The sequence below is a fragment of the Leuciscus leuciscus genome (assembly GCF_965113295.1).
Source record: "Leuciscus leuciscus genome assembly, chromosome: 25".
In the NCBI taxonomy this organism is placed as follows: domain Eukaryota; kingdom Metazoa; phylum Chordata; class Actinopteri; order Cypriniformes; family Leuciscidae; genus Leuciscus; species Leuciscus leuciscus.
Genome location: NC_138724.1, coordinates 25,786,393 through 25,812,955, shown reverse-complemented (window position 1 = coordinate 25,812,955; position 26,563 = coordinate 25,786,393). Strand labels below are relative to the sequence as shown.

At 40.6% G+C, this 26,563-nt stretch overlaps 1 protein-coding gene across 2 annotated transcripts; it reads left to right on the top strand.

The window, feature by feature from the left end:
- Window positions 1-26,105, top strand: LOC309490097 (N-acylneuraminate cytidylyltransferase B-like). 2 transcript variants are annotated; one of them, XM_082159110.1, is made up of 13 exons: window positions 1-121; window positions 726-936; window positions 11,665-11,912; window positions 11,999-12,024; window positions 12,271-12,287; window positions 14,955-15,129; window positions 15,389-15,531; window positions 22,886-23,041; window positions 23,316-23,458; window positions 24,020-24,114; window positions 24,187-24,358; window positions 24,882-25,047; window positions 25,772-26,105. In XM_082159110.1, the coding sequence occupies exons 2-13, from the start codon at window positions 732-734 to the stop codon at window positions 25,984-25,986; spliced, it is 1,761 nt and encodes a 586-aa protein (XP_082015236.1). In that variant the 5' UTR covers window positions 1-121; window positions 726-731; the 3' UTR covers window positions 25,987-26,105. The 2 variants fall into 2 exon arrangements, with proteins under 2 accessions (XP_082015236.1, XP_082015237.1); XM_082159111.1 differs by lacking the exons at window positions 1-121; window positions 726-936 and adding exons at window positions 3,811-4,511; window positions 7,747-7,954 and having other exon boundaries at window positions 24,020-24,358.
- The last annotated feature ends 458 nt before the right edge of the window (window positions 26,106-26,563 follow it).

The following is a 26,563-nucleotide window of genomic DNA, read 5'->3' as shown; positions in this document are numbered from 1 at the left end:
ATGGCGACGCCCAGTTAAAAGAACTGTAGAGAGGGCTGGAACAGGTTTACCTTTAGTTTTGCTTGCAGATTTCACACAGAATCATTTAAACCTCCCCAACGGACTCTATAAAAGCTTGTTTGTAAGTACATTTTAATTTTTTTTGTATAATTTTTTTTTTTTTTTAAGTTACATTGATTCAAAACATATTAAATCACTGTGAATTACTGAGAAAGGTTGTGGGGGAAAAAATCTTCAGACAAAAATCTGCCGCTGCCAGAGGAGACTCAAGTACGACCTGAAGATTGTTGAAGATTACAATTAAACTAAAAATGACATAGAACAACAATGTAATTCAGACTTCAGACCCACTTTATGTCTTTAACAATAACATTGTAATTGATCATTTGATTCAATCCATTTATTGTTACTTACATATTTTTACATTGTACTTATATTTTAAAAAAGCCTGCTACATCTGTAATTAATTTCTGTAATTACATCAATAATTACACTGTTGACATTTCCCTTATCCCTGCACCCACCAAACCTGTCCCTAACCTTACCTGTATCTCATCTTAATAGTAGCAAAAGTGCTTTGAGATGCAACCTCAACAAAATAAGCGCATTGTATAACTTTGATGCAAGTAGATAATAGTTAAGGACACCTAATATGAAGTGACACAGATTTTCTTCATTTGAAAATAAATAATCACCTTTTTAATGTATTTTTTATTTTATTTTAGAAAACAATGGACAATTTCAGAAACATTATGACCTTGATACTCGGATGCAACGGGAACTTCAAAACAATACTGGAATCTGATGATGATGGCAATTTCAATATGTCAAAGCTTAAGATAGGAGACCTTATTCTTAGGAGAATGCTTGGCATGAAAACAAAGATTTACCATGCTGGAGTTTTCTGTGGACAAAATGATGTCATTCAGTTTTCAGGTACAGAGCTCTTTAATCTCTTTCAATATTTCAGTCATAAAATTCAGATGGCACAGGCTGATATGTTCTTAATGAACTTTGCAAACAATGACATCATCTAACAGTTGATTGCACTTTGCCGATTCTGCAGCCAATGAGCTTGCTGCTTTACTTTTAAATAGTTTAGTTCTGTGTTTGCTGTTTGCAGCGTGCTTATAGTATAGAGACAAACACATATAAATATATATGTCAAGTCAAGTCAAGTCAAGTTTATTTGTATAGCGCTTTTCACAATACAGATTGTATCAAAGCAGCTTCACAGTATTAAATTGTGTATGTAAAAAAATTTGACACACCTCCCATGTTTTACAATAATACTAAAGCCATCAAAACTTTGCAGCACGAATAATAGTATAGGAATTATGCAGTGACCAAAAACAAATATTTGAGCTTCTTGTGCAATATCTGAGGTCAGTGTTTGCCAACCCTGTTGCAAGAGAACGGCACACTCATAGTACACACTTTGGATGTCTCCCTAATTCGACCCACCTATTTCAGGTCTTGAAGCAGAGAAGAACCTCTAGTTCTGGTGAAAGCATAATGGTCAACTTGGATCATGTGTGCCTTTAGCCAATCACATGGCCTTAATGTCATGAAATCAGTGTTCAGGGTTGAAAAACACTGATCAAGAACGTGTTGCTCAGGGAAATATGGCGTGTCTCTTAACAAAATGCCTTCCTTTTTGTGAATTTGTGTGCACATCTTTTCACTTATTTGCAAATAAACAAATTTATGTAAAAACGATATAATTGTGGATCTCATTCTATATATTTATGAATTTGTTTAATTTTTGCAAATCTCTACATTTATTTGTGAATCATAATCTGAAACTATTCTAACCCCATTTTGGTGTTGATGCAAACATCAATGCAAATTCCAGTTACTTGTGTCAATGTTTTCTACCACAATGAAACAATATAATACATTTCAGTTATTTATTTATTTATTATTATAATACAAATATTTTGAAAACAAATTGTAAAATATCACTAACACATCCACAGTCTAGTATTATTTGTTATTTTTATCTTGTGTTTTTCAGCCATTTTGAACACACCTCCATCAAGTTTTAACTGTTCAGTTTCACAGTCTCAAACATTATCACAACAAACTGGACAAGTGGACAAAGTAAGCGTGAAAAAATTCATCACTGGTCAGAAATACTTTGTCCTGCGTTTGACGACTGGCCCCCCTCGAGACCTCCAGAAGAAGATTAACATTGCAATGGATGATAGCCGAGAATATCATTTGTTCACCAATAACTGTTTGCATTTTGCGCTGAGACTGCTGGGGGTAAGCTAATTAAAGTTTTATTCATTTTATAAGTAAACTTGTCATTGATCTTTGTAAAAAAATATTAAATGAACTGTTAATTCTGCAGGGCACACCAGGGCCCATGCCAAGAAGGTATGCTGCTGTATCTCTATGTTTTCCATCATTTCATTTGAATTGTATTATTTGTGGCACATTCTTCATAATGTCATGAACCGTCATCTATTGACAATTTTACATATTAAATCATGAAAATTGGAATTTATTATTTTTGGTAGAAGAGAATTTTGTGAGAAGTCATTAAGGTAATATTTATATCAGACGTCATCATTATTATGTGAAATTAAACTATTATTTTTTATGTTTTCTGCAGCCAGCCAATGGATGATGAAGGTGAGATCCTATTGTCTGTTTCTGATTAAAATCTGACTAAAATGTATTTACATTAAACTACATTAAACAGCATTACTGTTACACTACGTTATCTGATTGCTCTGTTTATCCTTATTATTTTCTTCTAGATGAGAAAAGCGAATCAGAAGAGCTAAAAGCTTTAACAACCCAAAAGTAAAGAAAATGAAACACAAAAAATAACAGTAAAAGATGTCAAAGTAAATCTAACATTTGTGATGCTTATCAGCTTTATCTGGCTTTGCTCTCAGAATATTTCATAAGAATTTTTTTGTTGACCTGTGATTTTGAAATAGATTAACAAAGATTTCTTCACATTCAATTTATATGTAGCGGGTGCCAGACATTAAGAAATCAATCTCCTCCATGGAAGTCATTTGTGCCTAAAACACATATTATACAACTATTTTACTACTCTCTAGATTATAACAATCACAATTAGGCCTAACTGATGATTAATTCACAGCTATGTATAGCACAGTATATATGTAAATTAATCCAATTCACACTGTTAACTAACTATTAACTAAGACTTTTGCCTCAATAAACTCTTAATTTCTGCTTATTAATATAGGTAGTTGTTATGTTTAGGTACTGGTAGGATTAAGGGATGTAGAATAAGGCATTAAAATGTGCTTAGTAATAAACAGCTAATATCCTAATGCAGGACCCTGAGTGTTACCTAAAATAGTAAACCTAACAACTGATAAAGATTTAGATATAGATAAAGATAAAAAATGTTAGTTCAATCTTGTTATGCAGAGTCCGTCACAAACAAGAGGAGAGCTGTTAATGAGTCATTCACAAAAAACATGCAAATGTTAAATGTTGTCTCAACATGCAGGCTTTGGAAATTACTTTGTATATTCTAATAAGCTTTTACTTTCATTTTACACAAGACTGTTTACTTGTGTCCATTTTAATAAGAATTATTTTTGTGTGCTTTTTATGACCTGACTATAAACCAAAAATCTGACTTTTAGCATTTATGTATTATATGTATAGGCCTACATAAAAGCTCAGTTTTCTGTAGTTATCGCATTAAAAACATTCTGACATTCTGAATAAATACTTATGCCTTTTAATAAACACTCACAATTATGTATTTTTACATCACATCATATTATTACAAAATAGTTGTCTATAAACAGAAGTGAAACACAACTGTTTTGACATTATTGGTTTCTGGTGGGGGAAGACACAAAATGTTACCGCATAGCACACATTATATACTCTATACTTCTAAGGCACCTTTACTCTTTAGTTTCTGTGGTTAATCTGTGTTAAATACATGAAATACACATCAAGAAATACTGGTTTGGAAGGAGCAATACAAAAACAGAATCTGCAATTCTTATAATTCTTTATTAACTTTGAGCTCCAGTAATGTGACCCAGACTGACTCAAAGTGGAAATAAGATTTACACATTTACAGTACAATAATTCATATTGTTTTTCTTATCCATCCCATCAACATATAGCATGAGGGAGCTTAGCATTTTTCCACAAACATAAAAATAAAGGATCTTTACTGGCCATGGAAACCTTCCATTGCACAAATGTTTTTTTTTTTTTTTTTTGTATGTATCGTCGGGAAAAAAAGTTTTTTTGAAGAAGAACATTTGAATAGCCAAAACCCCCTGCATAAAAACCACACTGAACCTTACTGACACTTTGAGGCCTGTGCATGGCCTCATTTCTAAGTAGTCAAAAACTAAAACAGGAAACAGATGCAGAAGGACCGAAAAGAAGAAGCTGACAGAAACTCTGCAGGTGTAGTCAAGACATTTTAACACAAAGAAATCAACTTTGATGAACTTCTGATCTCTTCTGCAGCTTGTGAGAGAAAAGAGGTAAGATCCTTTTCGGACTTATTTTAACTATTTTGATTCATTCATCTTCTTGATTTATATTTGGTGTTCTTTTAGATGAGGGAATCAGCAGTTGATTAAGAGCTGCTTTGACAGGTCAGCATCGGCAACTTTGAGGTCAAGTTCCCTGTTAATACTAGCAGATTTCTGACAGAATTGGTCAAAATTTGATTTTGAGTTTAAAAAAAATGCCATGATGAAGAAGAGAAAGAAAAGAGCAATAATACTTGTAAATGAATTATGGATTACAGTTCAGAAAAATAGTCAAGGAAAAGCAGAGAGAGAGAAAAAGACAGACAGTATAGTGAGCTTTAGCGAGAGCTGGCTTCTTAAAAGAGCTGGGTTTTTTTTTTTACGTAACTATAGATCATAATACACTGCACAAACGACCTATGAGATCGTTTTACAGAGGAGGACAGTGAGTCTTGAAGAGAAATCCATCTTTAAGAGCTGCAATGGGTTCGGATCAGATTGAAGTCTGTCTTACTAAAAAGAACCAACAAGAGATTTGACATGGTTGAAGAACATGCCAAAGACACACCTATAGGATTCAAAGTGTACCTGTAATGTGACCCAAACCCAGACTGACTCAAAGGGGGAAGGATTTACCCACACATTTACTGTACAAAAATGCATAAAATCCAGTGGCAGGAACATTATAGAAGTCTGTACAAATAGACAAATCAAGACAGTGAACACAAACAGGTTCACGTTATATTTCTTATCAATCCCATCAACATAGCAAGAGGGAATCATTTTTGCATAGCATTTTTTTTAAAAACATACCTACGTTCTTAAAAATAAAGATTATTTATTGGTCATTGAACCCTTCCTTTGCACAAAGGTTTTTATATATATATATATATATACTGTATATGGAAAAGGTGTTCCTTGAAGAAGAACATGAAGAGCAAAGAGCCCCTGCCAAAAAAAAAAAAAAAAAACGTATTGTTCCTCAAGTTCAAGTTGAGCTTTATTGTCATTCCGCTACATGTGGGGACATACAGGACCACGGTGCTACATAAATACAGACAAACAATAGTGAAGTAAAAAAAAAAAAAACACAACTAACCTACTGACAGATTTTAACTATAAGTATACATATATAAATATTTACCCTATATAAACTCAAAAAATAAAAGATTAAAAAAAAGATAAAAACTATACGAATGCTTCACATAAATACTGTACATGTGCATAGAGAAACATCTTTAGTCAAGCAGCTGGTTGGGGAACAGTGCAGGATGATTTGTAGTGCATGAGCATGTAAACATACATACAGTGCCCTCCACAATTATTGAACCCCCTGGTAAATATGATCAAAATGGGCTGTAAAAAATAAATCTGCATCGATTATCCTTGTGATCTTTCATTCAAAAAATGTGCAAAATTCTAACCTTTCATTGAAGTAAAAGAATTGAAAGTGGGGGGAAAATCACATTATGAAATAAATGTTTTTCTCCAAAACACGTTGGCCACAATTATTGAAACCCTTTTATTAAATACTTTTTGCAATCTCCTTTTGCCAAGATAACAGCTCTGAGTCTTCTCCTATAATGCCTGATGAGTTTGGAGAATAACTGACAAGAGATCAGAGACCATTCCTCCACACAGAATCTCTCCAGATCCTTCAGATTCCCAGATCCATGTTGGTGCTTCTTCTCTTCAGTTCAGCCCACTCATCAGGTCAGGGAACTGAGACGGTCATGGCAGAAGCTTCATTTTGTGCTCCACAACAAATTTTTGTTTTGATTTTGATGTTTGTTTTGGATCGTTGTCCTGATGGAAGATCCAACCACGGCCCATTATAAGATTTCTAGCAGAAGGCGTCAGGTTTTGATTTTTTATCTGTTGATATTTGATAGAATCCACAATGCCATGTATCTGAACAAGAAGTCCAGGACCTCCAGCAGAAAAATATGCCCACAACATTAAAGATCCAATGGTATATTAAATTGTACACATGGGGTACTTTTTATCCTTGTGTTCACCAAACCCATCTAGTGTGTTTGCTGCCAAAAAGCTCTGTTTTAGTCTCATCTGACCACAGAACCCTGTGTTGTTTGAAGATCCAGTCGTGTCTGACAATTAAATTTGCTGGAATTTGTTTTTGGATGAGCGAGGAGGTTTTTTTTTTAAACCCTCCCAAACAACATGTGGGGATGTAGGGGTTGTTTGATAAATTTTTTTTTAGGCTTTCTGACCCTAAGACTCAACTAATCTCTGCAATTCTCCATCTGTGATCCTTGGAGAGTCTTTGGCCACTCAAACTTTCATACTCGCCGTGCATTAAGACAGTATAGACACACGTCCTTTTCCTGGCAGATTCATAACATCTTTAGTTGGTTATAACTTCTTAATTATTGCCCTGATGGTCAAAATGGGGATTTTCAATTCTTTAGCTATTGTCTTACAGCCACTTTCTAGTTTGTGATGCTCAACAATCTTTTGCTACGCATCAGAACTGTATTCTGTGGTTTTACTCATTGTGATGGATGATTAAGGGGATTTGGCCTTTGTGTTTCCTCATATTTAAACTCCTGTGAAACACGAAGTCATAGCTGGACAGTTTCATGTTCCTAGTCACCCTGGTGTACTAAAAAAGGTAAATATTAATGGGAATATACTTCAGAGATATTTTACTCGTAAAAAATTCTAGGGTTTTCAATAATTGTGGCCAACATGTTTTGGAGAAAAACATTTATTTCATAATGTGATTTCCCCCCACTTTCAATTCTTTTACTTCAATGAAAGGTTAGAATTTTGCACATTTTTTGAATGAAAGATCACAAGGATAATCGATGCAGATTTATTTTTTACAGCCAATTTTGATCATATTTACCAGGGGGTTCAATAATTGTGGAGGGCACTGTATATTGCTGAGTCTTTGTGGGATTGTGTACACGCAGCAGTGTGTGTAAAGTGTCTAGTGCGTAGTGTGTAAAGTGTCTAGTGCGTAGTGTGTAAAGTGTCTAGTGCGTAGTGTGTAAAGTGTCTAGTGTGTAGGGGTTTGCATGGGGTTTCAGAGGGTGGCGAGGTGGTTTGAGTTCAGGGCCCTCACGGCCTGGGGGGAAAAACTGTTGAGCAGTCTGGTGGAGCGGGCACTATTGCTCTGCTACCGTCTTCCTGTTAAGGACACCTAATATAAAGTGACACAGATTTCTTTCATATGAAAATAAATAATCACCTTTTTAATGTATTTTTTATTTTATTTTAGAAAAGAATGGACAATTTCGGAAACATCACAACCTTGATACTCGGATGCAACAGGAACTTCAAAACAATACTGGAATCTGTAGATGCCAATTTCAATATATCAGATTTTCAGATAGGAGACCTTATTCTTAGGCAAATGCTTGGCACGAAGTCAATATTTTACCATGCTGGAATTTTCTGTGGACAAAATGATGTCATTCATTTTTCAGGTACAGATCTCTTTAATCTCTCTCAATATTTCAGTCATAAAATTCAGATGGCACAGGCTGATATGTTCTTAATGAACTTTGCAAACAATGACATCATCTAACAGTTGATTGCACTCTGCCGATTCTGCAGCCAATGAGCTTGCTGCTTTACTTTTAAATAGTTTAGTTCTGTGTTTGCTGTTTGCAGCGTGCTTATAGTATAGAGACAAACACATATAAATATATATGACACACCTCCCATGTTTTACAATAATACTAAAGCCATCAAAACTATGCAACACAAATAATAGTATAGGAAACATGCAGTGACCAAAAACAAATATTTGAGCTTCTTAGGTCAGTGTTTGCCAACCCTGTTGCAAGATAATGGCACACTCACAGTATACACACTTTGGATGTCTCCCTAATCTGACTATTTCAGGTCTTGAAGCAGAGAAGGTCTTTTTATGGAGAGATACCAACGTCTGTAGTTCTGGTGAAAGCATGACGGTACGTTCACACGGGGTGTCAGCGTCAACGCTTGACGGAAGGCGTGGCTGAAGTTTGGCACTGACGCCATGGTCATAGCAGCGTCAGCCAATGAAATTAGACAGATTCACCAACGGCCTCTGCCACCTCCTTCCACGCCTGGGCTGCGTTCAGCCCCGGCAAAACGTTGCACAACGTTTTTTAAACAGAAACGGTGATGCGTTGAACACACTGTTCTGATGACGCAAGAGTTGCAACTATGGCAGCTGAGAAGGCTCATTCTTTGTGTTCTTTGTGAAGAATTTTCTGAGCCTGATGAAGTCGGTATAAATATGTGTTTAATACTACAAAATATGCTCGATGTTACAGTTACTGCACTTGCCGCCCAGAACAAAAGAGAACATCCCAATCGAGTGAAGGGATTGCTGAAACTGAAATGGAAGCACACATCTTACCTAATTCAGACTAAAATACATCTATTTAGCCTCACATACTGACTTTATTTGTAGGTCATACTGTTTTAATACCCTGTATTTTCTTTCTCATTTTTAGGAAAAGCACTTAATTACCATTGTTTATTTCTATACCAAATGTCATACACTTGCAATGAAGCTAAAAATATAAACAACTACATCATTATGTTGATATCCTATATTTTTACAATAAAACTTACGACAAACATGTCTTCTAATATCCTCAGTTGTTGCGTATACCGAGCTGCATCGAACACATTTGTAAATTACTTTCCTTGAACCCATTGTGCAAGTTCACTTTAATACCCCGTGTTTTATATACATGTTGCTGCTGATTGGACTGCAGTTCTGACACACCCACCAAACAAGAGAAAACGTATCTCAAACCCCGCAGCACACCGGTGCACGCCGTTTCCAGGAAACATGACGTTCAATCCGGAAACCGTAGCAAAACCGTGCGCACCGTTTTGAACTTGAACATGCCCCTGGTCTCTCCGGTATGAATCCCGGTACATAAAAAGTGATTGGTCATAAAGGACCGGGTGATTGCCCACCGCAATAATTAGTTTCTCCTCCATTTTAAAATGTCAAGTCAAGTCAAGTCAAGTTTATTTGTATAGCGCTTTTCACAATACAGATTGCATCAAAGCAGCTTCACAGTATTAAATTAAAATAATACAATAAAGTTTGTTTCAAGAGGAATTTATTGATTGATAAAATTAAATTAAATATCCCCAAAATATCCCCAACTGAGCAAGCCAAAGGCAACATGTAAATCCTGTAAAAAATGTATCCTCAGTTTGCTGCTCTTGAACAGGATGAACGTGATGAACGTGATTGGCTGCCGCCTGGCTACTGTATTTGCATAGAGCGATCCTGATTGGCTGACGCTTCCGTCTGCGGCGCTTCACTGGCGTTGCTCGCGGCAGAAGTTGAAAAATTCTCAACTTCTGCCGCGAGCAACGCCAGTGAAGCGCCGCCGACGGATCCACAATTCTTTTCGGCAACGCTTGACGTCACCCATTCAAAGTCAATGGGAAGCGTTGACGCTGACGCCCCGTGTGAACGTACCGATGGTCAACTTGGATCATGTGTGCCTTTATAGCCAATCACAGGGCCTTAATGTCATGAAATCAATAGGCTTGTTTGAGATGAGCAAAATCTGCGCAGAATCGATCACCGGTGATCAGCGCGAGATGCATGCCGGTTAGAAATGTGTCCGAGTGCGGTCCGCCTTGCTCTGATGTCATGCTGACGTATGTCAAAAAACTCTCGCGACCGCAAGTCGGACGTGTCGGATTCTGCAGTCGAGCGCAGTTGCTCTCCACTGACTGCGCTGATCAAAAGCATGATGGGAAACGACTTACTGACGACACAGCTTAATGCTCATTGGTTTAAACAACCGTGATGTAGCCTATTGTTCTCTTTTAAACTGTTTGATTTTAAAACTCTGATATCATGTTTTATGTGTATATGTCCCAAACTATCTGACAGTGCGATCTCTTTGGGTTATGCAATGTAATTTTTTTTATAAAAAAACAACAACAAAAAAAAAACAACAAAAAAAAACACATATGTCTGTATTAAAGGTGCATTGCGCAAGTCTGAGTTTTTGCAGAACTATGCCCCCTCTGGCGGCAAGCGAAACTGCAGCCAGAAGTGTGCACGCTCACGGACAAAAGTTTTCTTTTTTTTATCTTACGTGGAGTTTGCGTTGGTGTTTGAAATGAACTACAAGCCGGTCTCTTAGAATCCATCTTCTACGGAGAATGGCGGCGAATACACAAACCTGCCAGACAGCCAGGTGAGCGTGCCGTGAACGCGCCTGACGTCACGCCCAGTCTCAAATTCCGGCCCGAATCCCTCTTATTTATTTTACTTTACAGGATTATAGAGACAATCTCAGTGATCAGAGAAGGGCTCATTCAGCCCATCAGGCAATTGTTTAAGCATGTATGGGTTAGAAAACGGGTATTTTTAACATGAAAAGTTGCTTAATGCACCTTTAAAGAAAAAAAGATTGATAAACATGTATTTGGAATGGAATTAAATAAGTACTTTGGGTGTCTTGTTCATTATATTTATTTTCATATAAAAGCAACAGAACTTAAATTCCATCCAGTTTATTAGCAACACTGTGCACGAGCGTGAATCCCGTGAATCCCGCGATATCCATCTCTGATCTCGCAGGTGTCAGATCCACTACGAGAAGAGAGATCTGTCCGGCTTGCCTGCGCTTTTTTCACTCCTCCTCTCACTGCAGCCGCCTACTCTCGCATACATTTCAGGCGAGGCAAGGCGCATCTCAAACAAGCCTAGTGTTCGGGGTTGAAAAACACTGATCAAGAACGTGTTGCTCTGTCAATGCCTTCCTTTTTGTGAATTTGTGTGCACATCTTTTCACATATTTGCAAATAGACAAATTTATGTAAAAACAATATAATTGTGGATCTCATTCTATTTATTTATGAATTTGTTTAATTTTTGCAAATCTCTCTTCATTTATTTGTGAATCATAATCTGAAACTATTCCAACCCTATTTTGGTGTTGATGCAAACATAGAGCTTCTGCAAATCAGAGAATGAATACTTGTGCAAAGAGCAAATTCCAGTTGTTTGTGTCAATATGTTCTACCACAATGAAACAATATAATACATTTCAGTATAATGCTTTTTTTTTTATTATAAAAACTATTTTAAAAGTTTTAGTAAAATACTACCACATCCACAGCCTAGTGTTATTTAATATTTTTACCTTGTGTTTTTCAGCCAATTTGAACACATCTCCAACAACTTTTAACTTAGTTTCACAGTGTAAAACATTATCAGGAAAAAATGGAGTAGTGGAAAAAGTAAGCATGAAAAATTTCCTCTCTGGTCAGAAATACTATATTCTGCGTTTGACGACTGGCCCCCCTCAAGACCTCCAGGAGAAGATTAACATTGCAATGGATGATAACCGAGAATATCATTTGTTCAACAATAACTGTTTGCATTTTGCGCTGAGACTGCTGGGGGTAAGCAAATGAAAGTTTTATTCATTTTATAAGTAAACTTGTCATTGATCTTTGTAAAAATATTAAACGAACTGTTAATTCTGCAGGGCACACCAGGGCCCATGCCAAGAAGGTATGCTGCTGTGTCTCTTTGCTTTCCATCATTTCATTTGAATTGTATTATTTGTGCCACATTCTTCATAATGTCATGAACCGTCATCTATTGGCAATTTTTTTACATATATATTCATTCATGAAAACTGGAATTTATTATTTTTGGTAGAAGAGAATTTTGTGAGAAGTCATTAAGGTAATATTTATATCAGACGTCATCATTATTGTGTGAAATTAAATTATTTATTTTGTATCTTTTCTGCAGCCAGCCAGTGGATGAAGGTGAGAACCTGTCTGTTTCTGATTAAAATCTGACTAAAATGTATTTACATTAAACTACATTAAACAGCATTACTGTTACACTACGTTATCTGATTGCTCTGTTTATCCTTATTATTTTCTTCTAGATGAGAAAAGCGAATCAGAAGAGCTAAAAGCTTTAACAACCCAAAAGTAAAGAAAATGAAACACAAAAAATAACAGTAAAAGATGTCAAAGTAAATCTAACATTTGTGATGCTTATCAGCTTTATCTGGCTTTGCTCTCAGAATATTTCATAAGAATTTTTTTGTTGACCTGTGATTTTGAAATAGATTAACAAAGATTTCTTCACATTCAATTTATATGTAGCGGGTGCCAGACATTAAGAAATCAATCTCCTCCATGGAAGTCATTTGTGCCTAAAACATATTATACAACTATTTTACTACTCTCTAGATTATAACAATCACAATTAGGCCTAACTGATGATTAATTCACCCATGTACAGTGCATATGTAAATATATAGTAAATTAACTGTTTAAGAACAAATTTAGTTATTTGATTATATTTTTAAGAATGAGATAGGGTCACACTTTAGATTAGGGTCCAATTCACACTGTTAACTAACTATTAACTAAGACTTTTGCCTCAATAAACTCCTCATTTCTGCTTATTAATATAGGTATTGTTATGTTTAGGTACTGGTAGGATCAAGGGATGTAGAATAAGGCATTAAAATGTGCTTACTAATAAACAGCTAATATCCTAATGCAGGACCCTGAGTGTTACCTAAAATAGTAAACCTAACAATTGATAAAGATTTAGATATAGATAAAAATAAAAGACACAAAATGTTACTGCATAGCACATAGCCTACTATTCCTACTTATAATGGCGTGTTCACACCAAACGCGAATTTAATTATTTGCGCGAGTAGATTACATACGAAATCAATGCAAAGACGCGAATAGACGCGAATTGGGCGACGCGTTTGCCGCGAAAGCTCGATAATCGCTTCAATCACGTCTTCCGCGCAAGTTGAAAAATTTCAACTCGAGCGGAAAATTCGCGTGAAGACGGTGAAATTCACCGAGTTGAGTGCGCCTCTGGATGGTGCTGTGAACCCAGACACGTCGGCGTTTGGCTTAAAACGCCGAAAAAGGTGCCATAAGGCACCTTTACTCTTTAGTTTCTGTGGTTAATCTGTGTTAAATACATGAATACACATCAAGAAAAACTGGTTTGGAAGGAGCAATACAAAAACAAAATCTGTGGCCAACTCTCACGCATTGAGCGTGAGACTCACGCAATTGACACTTTTCACATGCTCTCACGCCACACATCCATTTTCTCACGCACAGAAAAATTGCGGAGCAAAGAGGTACTTTTAATATTAAACTAATTATCAGCTCTCAGATTCCGTCAATTTTATTACGAAATTCAGACAAAAAATACGTTTGGCGCTTGTAAATGTGACGTGACAGATCGCTGAGCGCCTCAGTTCAAGTGCACGCGAACCGATCATCTGTTACTTTTTTATTTAAAGATGCAGTACAACTTACCGAAAGTATACATAATATCGACCAATTAGTGTTTTTCAACCACGGAAAGAGGTCAATATATAACAGCAGCAGAACAATTATGTCACATAACGTTACATTTACCTCAGGAAAGCCATTTAATGACCATAGCATGTTAATTGAATAGAAAAAAATAGCTAGAGAGGAGATTTTGCTGAGCACTATATTACATATTTATTTTATTTTTACTTATGACATTAAATAATTGTTATTATAACAAAAACTGCATTATATTTAGGCCTAATTTCATTTGTTATTTTTAACCTTTAATAATACCAGCAGATTGGGCCCTCTATGTTTACAGCATTAGGTGAGATAATTTTTAAAAATAAAATTTAAAGGACAAATCCAGTGAAAAATGAACCTAGGGGTAATTAACACATGGTTACCGAGTCGATCGTTCCCTGAGATGCGTTTTCATGATAATCGAATATAAAGTGTTTTATCTTTAAAAACAGATTAGCTCATAACAATAGTATATGGGGCACAGAGTAAGTAAAATTAAATCACTAGTTAATACCACTAACAAGGCTCAAAATAGTCTCACACTAACACGGTAGCATAATGAGGGTCCATACATGCAAACCGAAGCATTGAGAACTTTGTAAGTGTACAGATAGTTTAATAAGAAGATACTTTATAAAGACAGTACATTACGCGTTTACATGCAGGATCCATCTTGGAAAACAGTCTCGACTAGTCGAGCAACGAACGCCGATTTGCATGTATGGACCCTCATTATGCTACCGTGTTAGTGTGAGGCTATTTTGAGCCTTGTTAGTGGTATTAACTAGCGATTTACTTTTACTTACTCTGTGCCCCATATACTATTGTTATGAGCTAATCTGTTTTTAAAGATAAAACACTTTATATTCGATTATCATGAAAACGCATCTCAGGGAACGATCGACTCGGTAACCATGTGTTAATTACCCCTAGGTTCATTTTTCACTGGATTTGTCCTTTAAAATAAACATGTATCCAAAGTAGTCAATATTGAATCAAAATCAGAATCAAATCACAAGAATGGAATTGAAATCTTGACATTTTTGTCAAGCAATAATAAAAACTGTATCCTACCAGTCATTAAAAACTGTATCCTACCAGCTCAGGTGGGTTCGGGTGTCGGTTCCCCGTCCTCTGGACTCCCTCACCGGGCGGCTCTGATTCTGGCCCGGGGTGGCAGTAAAGGAATCCCTCTGAAGTACATCAAGAATCTGGCCGGTGTTCCTCTCATCAGATGGGTGCTGAGAGCTGCCTTGGACTCAGGAGTCGTTGACAGGCAACTACATTTGAGCTATTCTTAACGTTTTTCATATTATGGCTTTAATATGATTTTTGTTCTTCAATGTGTGAATGAAACCGACTTAAACTGGGAGATAAATGAAATGTTTGTGGTGGATATTGCCTAAGTAAGTTTGTCATGTTTAAGATTAAAATGAGCTACAATTACCAGATAGGCTGCTTTTAAAGGTCTTAATTTGTCTTTTGTAAGTAAAATTTAGTTATTTATTTTTTTAATGACTGATGTTGTGTGGCAGTGTGTGGGTTTCCACAGATCATGATGAAATTGAGCGCGTCGCTAAAGTCTGGGGTGCGAAAGTTCATCGTCGCAGTCCTGAAGTTTCCAAAGATGATTCCAGCTCTCTGGCGACCATCCAGGAGTTCATCCGACAGAGACCCGGTGAGACAGACCTTCAGCATCATCTTACTTCCATTTTATGCCTAAAAAATTATCTAACTTGCTGACATAGGTTTTGCATTGCAAGTAGCCTATGACTTGTAGAGCCTTTTATGAGATAAAAAAAAAAAAAATTGTTCCCATAAACCACATATATATATTCAAGGATGGCAATATCCCAAATCCTTGGACATGTTTTGGTCCCCATGCATGAGGAAAACCGCTTATAAATCGTACTCGGTTACCTAACGTAACCTCGGTTCTCTCTAGAAGAGGGAACGAGTATTGCGTAAGTTGCTTACGCTACGGGTAAAGTTGTCTTTTCTCGAGATCTGAAGCCAAAAATTATTCTTAATTTTGTATTTATTGTCAACGCAGTGCGGCAGCCAGCAGACCATTGCAGGCTGTATAAGCGTGCTCATTGGCTGTCCTGCGGCAACTGCAGCAGCCTACCAGTGAGCCCTGCGTGACGTCATGCCCAATGAGGGCGCTTCGCAACCCCCACGCGCCTCAGCCCGCCAGAATGGGTGTGGCTAGCGTGTATAAAAGAAGGGCTCACAGGCTGAAACTCTGGTTTTCATAGACTGAAGCGAATAAGCTCGCGGCGCGACACGGCAGGTTACGCAATACTCGTTCCCTCTTCTAGAGAGAACCGAGGTTACGTTAGGTAACTGAGAACGTTCTCTTACGAGAGGTTCTCTCGTATTGCGTAAGTTGCTTATGCTACGGGAACCCCTTGTCAACGCCGTGCACGCCGAGCATCCACTGCATGGGTCCCAGGGGAGCCCGGGGAACACAACATGCAGGAACAGGCGGCCAGCAACGCGGGCCAGCACATGTCATAAGCACTTCGTAGGAATACAGAGCGGCTCTGCCGGTCTATGTATAAACATGTGGAGAATGCGGCCAGCAGCGCGGGCCAGCACAGTACATAAGCACATCATAGGGAGAATATAGAGCGGCTCCGCCGGTCTATGTATAGAGAGTATCAACCCCTAGCGCAGCTGAGTGGAGAATAGGCGGCCAGCAACGCGGGCCAGCACAAGTGCACAGGCGCGTGATGGGGAAAATACAGAGCGGCTCAGCCGGTCTGTATAGAGAATCTCACCCCTTAGTGCAGCTCACCAGAAAAGCTAGTAGTACATGAGAGTAGTCTGCACATGAACAACTGGGCAGAACATACATATCACTTAGACTGATAACAGTTTAGCCTGCAAGGCAGGAACTTCCAGGTTATAAAATCTCACGTATGTAGAGGGGGAGGCCCAGCCTGCCGCCATACAAATGTCGTGAATAGAAATCCCGCTGGACCAAGCCCACGATGAGGCCATGCCTCTAGTGGAATGGGCCCTGATGCCCATAGGGCACTGCAGGTGTTTGGAAGCATAAGCTGCTGCGATAGCGTCCACTATCCATCTGGACAGGCTATGCTTCGAGGCGGCGAGACCCCTGGTGCGCCCACCAAATGAAACAAAGAGCGGCTCAGAACGCCTGAAGGCAGCGGAGCATGTGATGTAAACTCTCAGCGCCCTGACGGGGCATAAGAGGTTATCACTGTCCTCGCTATCGGATGCTGGCAGAGCCGACAGGGAGATGATCTGCACCCTAAAGGGAGTGCCAATCGCTTTGGGGACGTAACCGTGTCTCGGTTTGAGGATGACTTTGGAGACATGCGGGGCTAACAGATAGCGCGTGTAGATCCCCCACACGTTTTACTGACGACAGAGCTGTCAGAAAAACGGTTTTGAGCGAAAGGTATTTCAGATCCACGGATTCTAACGGTTCAAAGGGAAACGCTTTCAGGGCCTCTAGGACCAAAGAAAGATCCCAGATAGGAGCCGAGGGGGGCCACGGGGGGTTCATCCTCCTGGCTCCTCTAAGGAAGCGGATGATAAGCTCGTTCCTTCCTATCGCACGGCTGCGCGTCGTCTCCGCGAACGCTGCAATAGCCGCGACGTACACTTTGAGCGTGGAAGGGGACCTGCCCTTGTCCAACAGCTCTTGTAGGAAGGAGAGCACCCACGAAAGCCCACATGTGCGTGGATCCAGGCTCTTGGTAGCGCACCATTTGGAGAACACTGACCATTTAGACGCGTAGAGTCTTCTCGTAGAAGGAGCTCTAGACTGCGTGATCGTGTTCACGAACCCTTCTGGCAAATCAACGGGTATCCGTTGATTATCCACGCATGCAGAGACCAGCGCTCTGGATGGGGATGCCAAATTGATCCACCGGCTTGAGAGAGAAGATCTTTCCTCACCGGGATCGGCCATGGGGCTGAGTGCGACAGCCTCACTAGCTCTGGGTACCAGATTTGGTTCTCCCATCGCGGGGCTATGAGGAGCACTGAGTGGCACGTTTCCCTGATCCTCTTGACTACCTGTGGTAACAGCGAGATCGGAGGGAAAGCATACAGCGGGCGGCTGGGCCAGGTTTGGGCCAGCGCGTCCTCGCTCTTTGAGAGGAAGCTCGGGCAATGCGCGTTGTCTTTTGACGCAAAAAGGTCGACTTCCGCCTTGCCGAACAGGCGCCACAGTAGCTGGACTGTCTGGGGGTGCAGGGACCATTCTCCCGGGGGAATGTTGTCTCTGGACATTCTGTCTGGGCCGACATTCATGTGGCCCGGCACGTGCGCGGCTCTCAGCGAGCGCAACAAGTGATGAGCCCACACGAGAAGGCATTCTGTCAGTTTGCAGAGATTCCTGGATCTGACACCGCCCTGGCGGTTCACATAGGACACCACGGACATGTTGTCCGAGCGGACTAGCACATGGTGGCCCCGTATATGTGGGAGGAAGTGCTTGAGCGCGTTCTCGACCGCTATCATCTTCAAACAGTTTATATGGAGGCATTTCTCCTGGTCTGACCATAGGCCAAAGACCGGTTTGCCCTCGAAAAGAGCGCCCCAACCTAAGTTGGAGGCGTCCGTCGAGATAACTTTTCAGTGCGAGACGGCTCCCATTGTCACTCCCCGCTGGTACCAGTCGGCCGCTAACCAGGGACTCAGTGCTGAAACGCAGCTCTGAGTCACTCTGATTCATATGCCGCCGGACGCCCAGGCTCGGTGAGGCACTCGAGCGTTCAACCAGCGTTGTAGCGGGCGCATACGCAGTAGACCCAGCTGAAGCACTGCTGCAGCTGATGCCATACAACCCAGCATCCTCTGAAATGTTTTTACAGGTGCGGCGCTGCCCACCTGGAAAGACGCGGCCAGGCGTTGAATACGGCGCGCGCGCTGTGTCGACAGCCGGGCCATCATTGCCACAGAGTCCAGTTCCAAACCCAGAAAAGAGGCTGATTGACTGGGCAGTAATGAGCTCTTGGTCCAGTTGACCGTGAGACCCAGGCTTTCCAGGTGGCTGAGAAGCACTGTTCTGTGAGAGATAAGTTCTTCCTCTGACTGTGCTAGAATCAGCCAATCGTCCAAATAGTTCAAAATCTGCATGCCCTGACTTCTCAGGGGAGCGAGAGCCGTGTCCATGCACTTTGTGAATGTACGGGGTGCTAAAGACAGGCCGAACGGCAGGACGGTGTACTGATATACCCGACCGTCGAAGGCGAATCTCAAGAATGGCCTGTGACGGGGTATTATCTGAATCTGAAAGTAAGCGTCTTTCAGATCGAGGGAAATAAACCAGTCCCTCGGGCGAATCTGCGCGAGGATCTGTCTGGTTGTGAGCATTTTGAACGGGTTTTTCATAAGAGCTTTGTTCAAATATCTCAGATCTAAAATCGGTCTGAGAGCTCCGTCCTTCTTGGGCACGAGGAAGTAACGGCTGTAAAAGCCTGACTCGCTCAGAGAAGGGGGTACTGGTTCTATGGCCCCTTTGCACAGAAGTTTAGCTATTTCTGCACGAAGTAGGTGTGCCACCTCCCCATTCACTCTCGTCTCGGTTCGCGCTTGAAAGCGCGGGGGATGGCGAGCGAACTGCAATGAATAGCCCTCTCTTACTGTGCTCAGCACCCATTCTGACGCGCCTGGAATAGCTTCCCACGCTTTCGCATGTACGGCTAGGGGCAGAATGGCTCGAGAACCTGATTCGGAGGCGCGGGCGCAGTGCGCGCGCTCTCTATGCTTAAATACGGCGCCTCGCAGACAGCGATGGCTGGCCGTTTTACACACGATGTCCCGGTGGCATTGGACAGGGAACATATTGTGCGAGGAACGGAGCGCGAGAGCGACGCCGGGGGTAAAGTGTTTGTCAGTATGTGTGAGCGCTCGAGAGCGGGCACAGGACTTACATCTGTGATATGACCGGTAGGAAGTGGCCGTGTAACAGAGCGGGCAGTGAGTAGGTGTGGGCACGGGGTTGTGGGCACATGTTCTACATCTAACACTCAAGCGGCTTTTGTCAGCTTTATGAGAGTGGGCTCTGTGAGAGACACAGGGTTTATAGTGCTTGTGTGTAGGGGTGAACACAGAAACGTGGCACATTTTCTACACTTAAAACACATGCCGCGTGAGCCGGACAACCAGACATTATGCTCTTTTTGAGATTTCTCTGGGTCGCCGTGATAACGGCGGTTGTGTGCAGGTGAGCGGGTTGAATTACCGGCTCGTTGGCTGCGAAGTAAACATCTGCAGTAGCCATGACTACGGGGACTGACAGAGCGTGAAGCTTTGGCGGTGGTCCGGCCGCGGCGGGACTTAACCGTCTTTTCCTCCTTTGAGCTGCTAGGAGGACTTCGCGGGCTCGGGTCTTAGGCCGGGGTCCCCGCGGGGGAGGCGGCCTGTTGCGGCTGGTCGAGCGCGATCTAGGGCGGCCGCCCTGTCGTCGCTGCAAAGACGGAGGCTGAGCTGGATGCTGGGCGGAGCTTCGCGCAGGCTGGTCCCGAGGACGGCGTGCAGCTGAGCTTGAGCGTCAAGGCAGGAAAAGGTTCATAGCCTGCGTGGTTTTTTGTACCTCCGAGAAGTGGTCCACGATCCCGTGAACCGCTGGGCCGAAGAGGTCGGTGGGGGAGAGCGGGGCATTGAGGAAAATAGCCCGCTCGGACTCCCTCATGTCGGCGAGCGTCAACCAGAGGTGCCTCTCTGTGACGGTCAGCGAGGACATGCACCTTCCAAGAGCCTGGGCAGCGGATTTTGTGGCGCGAAGGGAGAGATCAGTCGCGCTGCGCAAATCCGTGATGGAGGCAGGATCCGAGCCTCTCTCGTCCAGATCACGGAGGAGATCGGCTTGGAGGATCTGCAATACTGCCATGGAGTGCAGGGCTGATGCAGCCTGTCCGGCGGCGGAGAAGGCGCGGCCGACGAGGGCTGATGTAGTCCTGCAGGCTTTGGACGGGAGGGCAGCCTTTGAACGCCATCCAGAGGGCGGGCAAAGGTGCGCTGCAACCGCTTCTTCCACAGGGGAATGGCATTATAGCCCTTCTCGGCGGCACCGTCAACCTGTGAGAGCGCCGAGGAGGCATGGGAAGAGACTCTCGCGGAGAATGGTGCATTCCACGATTTAGAAAGCTCAGCGTGGAGCTCCGGCAGGAAGGGTGCAGTCCTGGATGCGGGTGTTCGGCGGCGGCGATACAGAAAGCAGCCGTCGAGTCTGTTCGGCGCTGGCTCTTTAGGCGGTGACCACTCGAGGCCAAGCTGGTCGACGGCCTTGGTGAGGAGGTGCAGAAGTTCTGCATCCTCGCCGGCTCGAGTACGGCCGGATTCCTGGACTGACGAGGAGGCGGAGTGGTGAGACCCGGACCAATCCTCGCTGTCAGAGGCCAGGATGGAGCAGCTGTCAGCGGTGGCGTCTTCATCCACTTCATCCGCTTCATCCCCTGAAGCGGCGGCGCCACGGCCGGGAGGGGGGGCGGAGAGGGAGAGAGAGAAGCTCGAGGGAGGGGTTCTGGCGAGCTTTTAGGCGCCACATCAGTCTCCGGTGGTCTCTGGGAGCGCCGCTTCTTTCTGCGCGGCCCAGCAGAGACAGGCGGAGTGACAGCTTCATCGTTGAAAGCTTCAAGTCGAGCCCGCAGGGTCACACACAGCAGAAAAGGATACACACAGCAGAAAAGGATATGTCGCCGGATGGCGTAGCAGGCACGGATGGCTGAAGGCGGCGAAGGCGGCCGGCTTCCTCAGACGCTTCCTAAGCTTGCTGGTCGCTAGATTCAACGGCGGCGGCTCTCAAGATCCAGCGATGCGAAGAGCTTCGCTAGCCACACCCATTCTGGCGGGCTGAGGCCCTCATTGGGCATGACGTCATGCAGGGCTCACTGGTATGCTGCTGCAGTTGCCGCAGGACAGCCAATGAGCACGCTTATACAGCCTGCTATGGTCTGCTGGCTGCCGCACTGCGTTGACAATAAATACTAAATTAAGGATAATTTTTGGCTTCAGATCTCGAGAAAAGACAACTTTACCCGTAGCGTAAGCAACTTACGCAATACGAGAGAACCTCTCGTAAGAGAACACACTAAGTGATGTTTTTTGAAAATGTAAACATGCAGAAAGATTTCTGTGATGGGTTGGTTTATGGTATTGCAAGAGAATATACAGTTTGTATAGTATAAAAAACTTTATTTCTATGGAAAGTCCCTATAAAACGTGAAAACAGTGTGTGTGTGTGTGTGTGTGTGTGTGTGTGTGTGTGTGTGTGTGTGTGTGTGTGTGTGTGTGTGTGTGTGTGTGTGTGTGTGTGTAAAAAAACTTGCTGTTGAGCACTGCAGAATTAATTTGAAATTGTATAGTATATTTAGCAAGGAAATGTACTTTAAATAATTTTTGGGAAAATGAATTTTCCATGCAAAGATATGTAATTGTAAATATTTTTAGTAAGCAAAAAGTATGAATTATAACAAGGAATGTTGTTGAAATGTTGAGATGTTTTATAAGCAGTATAAATTTGTGTAATATAAAGAGGGAGACCTGGAATATAAGGCAATTACAAACAATTAAAAGATGTAAAATATTTAATTAATGGTAACTCTTTACAATAAGGTTTCATTTGTTAACATCTGTCCTTGTTACAGTGTAATTATACATTTAAGTACTGAGTAATATTAATTAACTAAGTGTACTGACTATAGGGTTAGGGTTAGAATTAGGTTTGTTGTAGGTTTAGTTGCGTGTGATTATGCATAATTTATAGTTATTACTATAGTAACAACATGTAACGTGTAACAAGGAAACTGTAAAATAAAGTGTTACCTACATTTGTTACAATCTTATTTAATGTTAGATAATAAAAATCAAACTGTTCATGTTAGTTCACAGTGCATTAACCAATATCAATAAATGCTGTAAAAGTATTGTTCATTCTTAGTTCATGTTAACTATGAAACCTTATTGTAAAGTGTTACCAAAACTGTTTACGGCCCAGAAAGGCCTCCATCTTTACTGTATTTGTCATTTGTTTTGTCGCTGTGTTTTAGAGGTGGACATCGTCTGTCATATTCAGGCTACGTCTCCATGTCTGCACCCTCATCATATCAGAGAAGCCCTACAGATGATCACGGGACAGGGGTTTGATTATGTGTTTTCAGTGGTGCGCAGACACCAGTTTCGGTGGGTGGAGGTGGACAAGAAAGGTACAGTATCACGAAAACATCTCACAAACTCCAATATGGAGACAATTACAGATTTTTGCTTTGTATGAATATAAGGCAAATAAGGACTTTCCATTTGATGTTTATGCACAATCCTTTATGATCACTGTTTTAACAGCATGTTGTAAAACCAGAAGTGTCACATTAAATATACTTTGATATCATATTATGAATCTCTATGTCCCATAACCCTGTTTCTATGAAAAGGTTTTTTGTTTACTGACAGTCATAATAAAAGCTTGAACTACATCTGAAGGTTTATTAGAGGGTAAGAATCCGACTTCTCCGAACATCGATGTGGCGCACAGACCTCGACGCCAAGACTGGCCTGGGGAACTCTATGAAAATGGCTCTTTCTACTTTTATAAGAGAAAGGACCTGGAAAACGGCCTTAAACAGGTGGGTAGTTATCAAAATATGGTGAAAAACCTGTTCCTTGACTTCTCAGTCATGGAAAAGATTTTAATTAGCCTTGAAACACCATGTAAAGACATAATGTAAATTGTACATGTTTTTTAATTATTAGTGCCTGAAAAGACCCTGGTACACCACTTATGACATTTACAGTTATTTATTTGTTAATTTTTATTACCTTTTTTTAGAAATAAATATATCAGTATATCTGTATCAGCCGATATATGATCATATCTAATGTTATAGTTATCGACCCAATAAGAAAATTTGGCCAATATATTAAAGCCGATAAATCATTTCCTTCAGCTGAGACACTTCAGATGCGCGCTGTTTGCCATGATGGTTTGAATTGCTTGAAATATGATTGGAATCACTTCGAAAAGGAACATTTGCAGAGCAAGTCTGTCATATAGGCTACATTAAATAATAATTAAAACAATACTGTAAAATAATGAAGTTACACCTTCATCATGACTATACGTTGGCTTGTGCATTCACAGCCTCAATCGCTCTGCTTCAGTTATTTTGATCTGTTCTGTGTTTTAGCTGGGCAAGATCGCTTACTATGAAATGCTGCCTGAGCACAGCGTTGATATCGACGTGGACATCGACTGGCCTGTCGCTGAGCAGAGAGTTCTGAGGTGGGGATTTCATCAAACTCTGTTTGTGACAAAACACAATAATGCAGATATAAATGCTGCCCTGTTCTGCAGGTTTGGCTACTTCGGCCGAGAGGAGAAAGCGGCGGTCAGGCTGTTTCTGTGTAAAGTGTCTGGCTGTTTGACGAGCAGTAAGATATACATGTCGGTTTCTGGAGAGGATCTTGTGGCCTTTAGTGCTCGAGACGTGGCAGGCGTACAGATGCTAAAGAGAGAAGCTATAGAGGTACAAATAATGGAGCCTGGGACAAATAATGGGGCATAGTAGGCTACCTTTACACTGTAAAAAAAAAAAAAATCATTTTAGCAGTATAATACTGTAAAAAATACTATGGTAAACACCTGATCATTTATTAATGGGAAGTTCCCTTACTATAGTAAAAACTGTAAATATAACAGGACATTTTAAGTATAATTTTACATTAAAATACTTTTTTTTTTTTTATCTTATAATATACAGTAGCTATGTTTCCATCCACCTATTTTTATCAGTGATTTTTATGCAAATTGTGGGATATGCATAAATGGGATACCATACACACACACAAAAAAAAAGTTTCGGCAACCACAGCTGCCGTTACTTTCCCCTTTTTATAGAGTAGTAACACCTATGGATGGCCATTAACAAACCATTTAATTTGTTCATACATCTATTATTGTCAATAGCATGCAACGTTAAGAGCAGAAGAACATGTATTAAGAAAGTAAACTGGGATCATTTTGATTTCATGTTTCCTAACTTTCATCAGGTGATCCTCATATCCAGCGTGAACGAGCCGCTGTCCAGGGGTCTCCTGGAGAAAGTGTCCCAGCTGGCCGGATGTGGCCTCAGGATTGGAGAACAGCAGAAAGGGTTTGATGTGGAGCGACTGATGAAAGAGAAGAACCTGAGCTGGGATGAAGTGGCCTTCATGGGTGAGTGTCATGTTCAAAAATCCAGCGAAACCAGTTTTAAGCAGGTCAAGTAACATTTATTTATATAGCACTTTATATGCAATACAGATTGTTTCAAAGCAGCTTCACAGTAATAAACAGGAAAAAAACTGAATTAATGAGGGATAATCATGATATCATAACCATGAACCCTTCATCAAATATGGGACAAATTCAAATTCTGCTAGAAAGACAATAGTGTCATTATTCAACTCAGTTTAATGTTGATTCAGTTCAGTTCAATGTCGATGTTGCAAAATTCATCAAAGTTATCATGAAATCAAATATACAATTCTTATTTTTATTGAATATTGCAGCATTTATTATAATTGATTTTTAAGGCAAGATTTTAACTCGGACTATATTAGATGTACGGTATAATTTATTTCCATTATGAGCTCCTCTTCAAAAGACCTCAACATATAATAAAAAAAATGGATGCATTTTACTCTGCCTTGTATTGTATGATATAACTATGGTAATATTTACTACTTGTGAAATTACTAAAATAAATTGTAGCTCTTTATTAATTAATAATCTAGATTTTAATAATCTATGTGTCATAGGCTGTCAGTTAAAGCTTCGATCTAGAGCATTTTGCAGTGTTTTACGTTTTAACGTCCAAACGAATGGTGTAAATAAACCTGGAACCACATGCAAAATAATATTTTTTTAATTGAGCAGTCTGTGATGTTTTCCCTCACAGGTTCAGAAGCTGAAGACGTAGAGATCCTGTCTCAGGTGGGGCTGAATGCCGTCCCATGTGACGCACCTGTGGCAGATCTCATCGCAGCGAAATACACCTGTCAGAGAACCGCCGGCCACGGAGCCGTTCGAGAGTTTGCCGAGTACATTCTGAAGCTGAAGAAAAAGAGCTCGTCACACGTGAACCAGGATCGCATTGACAGGGTTCATTTTTAAAGAGTATTTCAGTTTCAGTTTTAAACAGTCAGTTTGTGTTTAACATGACATTGGATCTAATTTGAATGAATAAAACACCTGTGCGTGTCTGTGAGCAATAAAACAGTTGTGTTCTACTTAATTTTTTTACTTGATCTCTCTCTAATTTGCATAGGCTACTTTCCAAAACGGAAATCTGAATGTTGGATAAAGCCAGGTTCAAAATTTTGCTGATTGCTGATTTTGCTGAGGTATTTTTAATATCTCTTTTGATATCACTTCGTAAATCAGAAAATTCTGTCAACAGCCCGTAGAGAAAAAAAAAAACGTTTTAATGAATACAATTTTTAAAATCGAACAAATGATATATGAACAAACCCCTCTGGAATAAAAAAATAAAAATTAATGGAGCAATAGGAATAAAAATGTATGTAAGTGCTGCTGAAGTGGATTTATGGTTCAGTGCAAAAGAAAAACTAATTTTGAGAAAACTGCTTTTAAAGATATGTACACTGTAAAGAAAAAAAAGCAACTACAAAATCTTTTGAGTTTCAAATACTAAGAAATGAATTTTTGTCCATAAAAATAAAAATTCCAT

What these genes read in the sequence shown, in the direction of transcription:
- LOC309490097 (XM_082159111.1), top strand. Translation starts at nt 7,753, where the DNA reads ATGGACAATTTCGGAAACATCACAACCTTGATACTCGGATGCAACAGG. An exon ending in TGGAAAACGGCCTTAAACAG is followed by an intron (nt 23,459 to 24,019) that starts GTGGGTAGTTAT and finishes TCTGTGTTTTAG; the next exon opens with CTGGGCAAGATCGCTTACTA. An exon ending in TAAAGAGAGAAGCTATAGAG is followed by an intron (nt 24,359 to 24,881) that starts GTACAAATAATG and finishes AACTTTCATCAG; the next exon opens with GTGATCCTCATATCCAGCGT.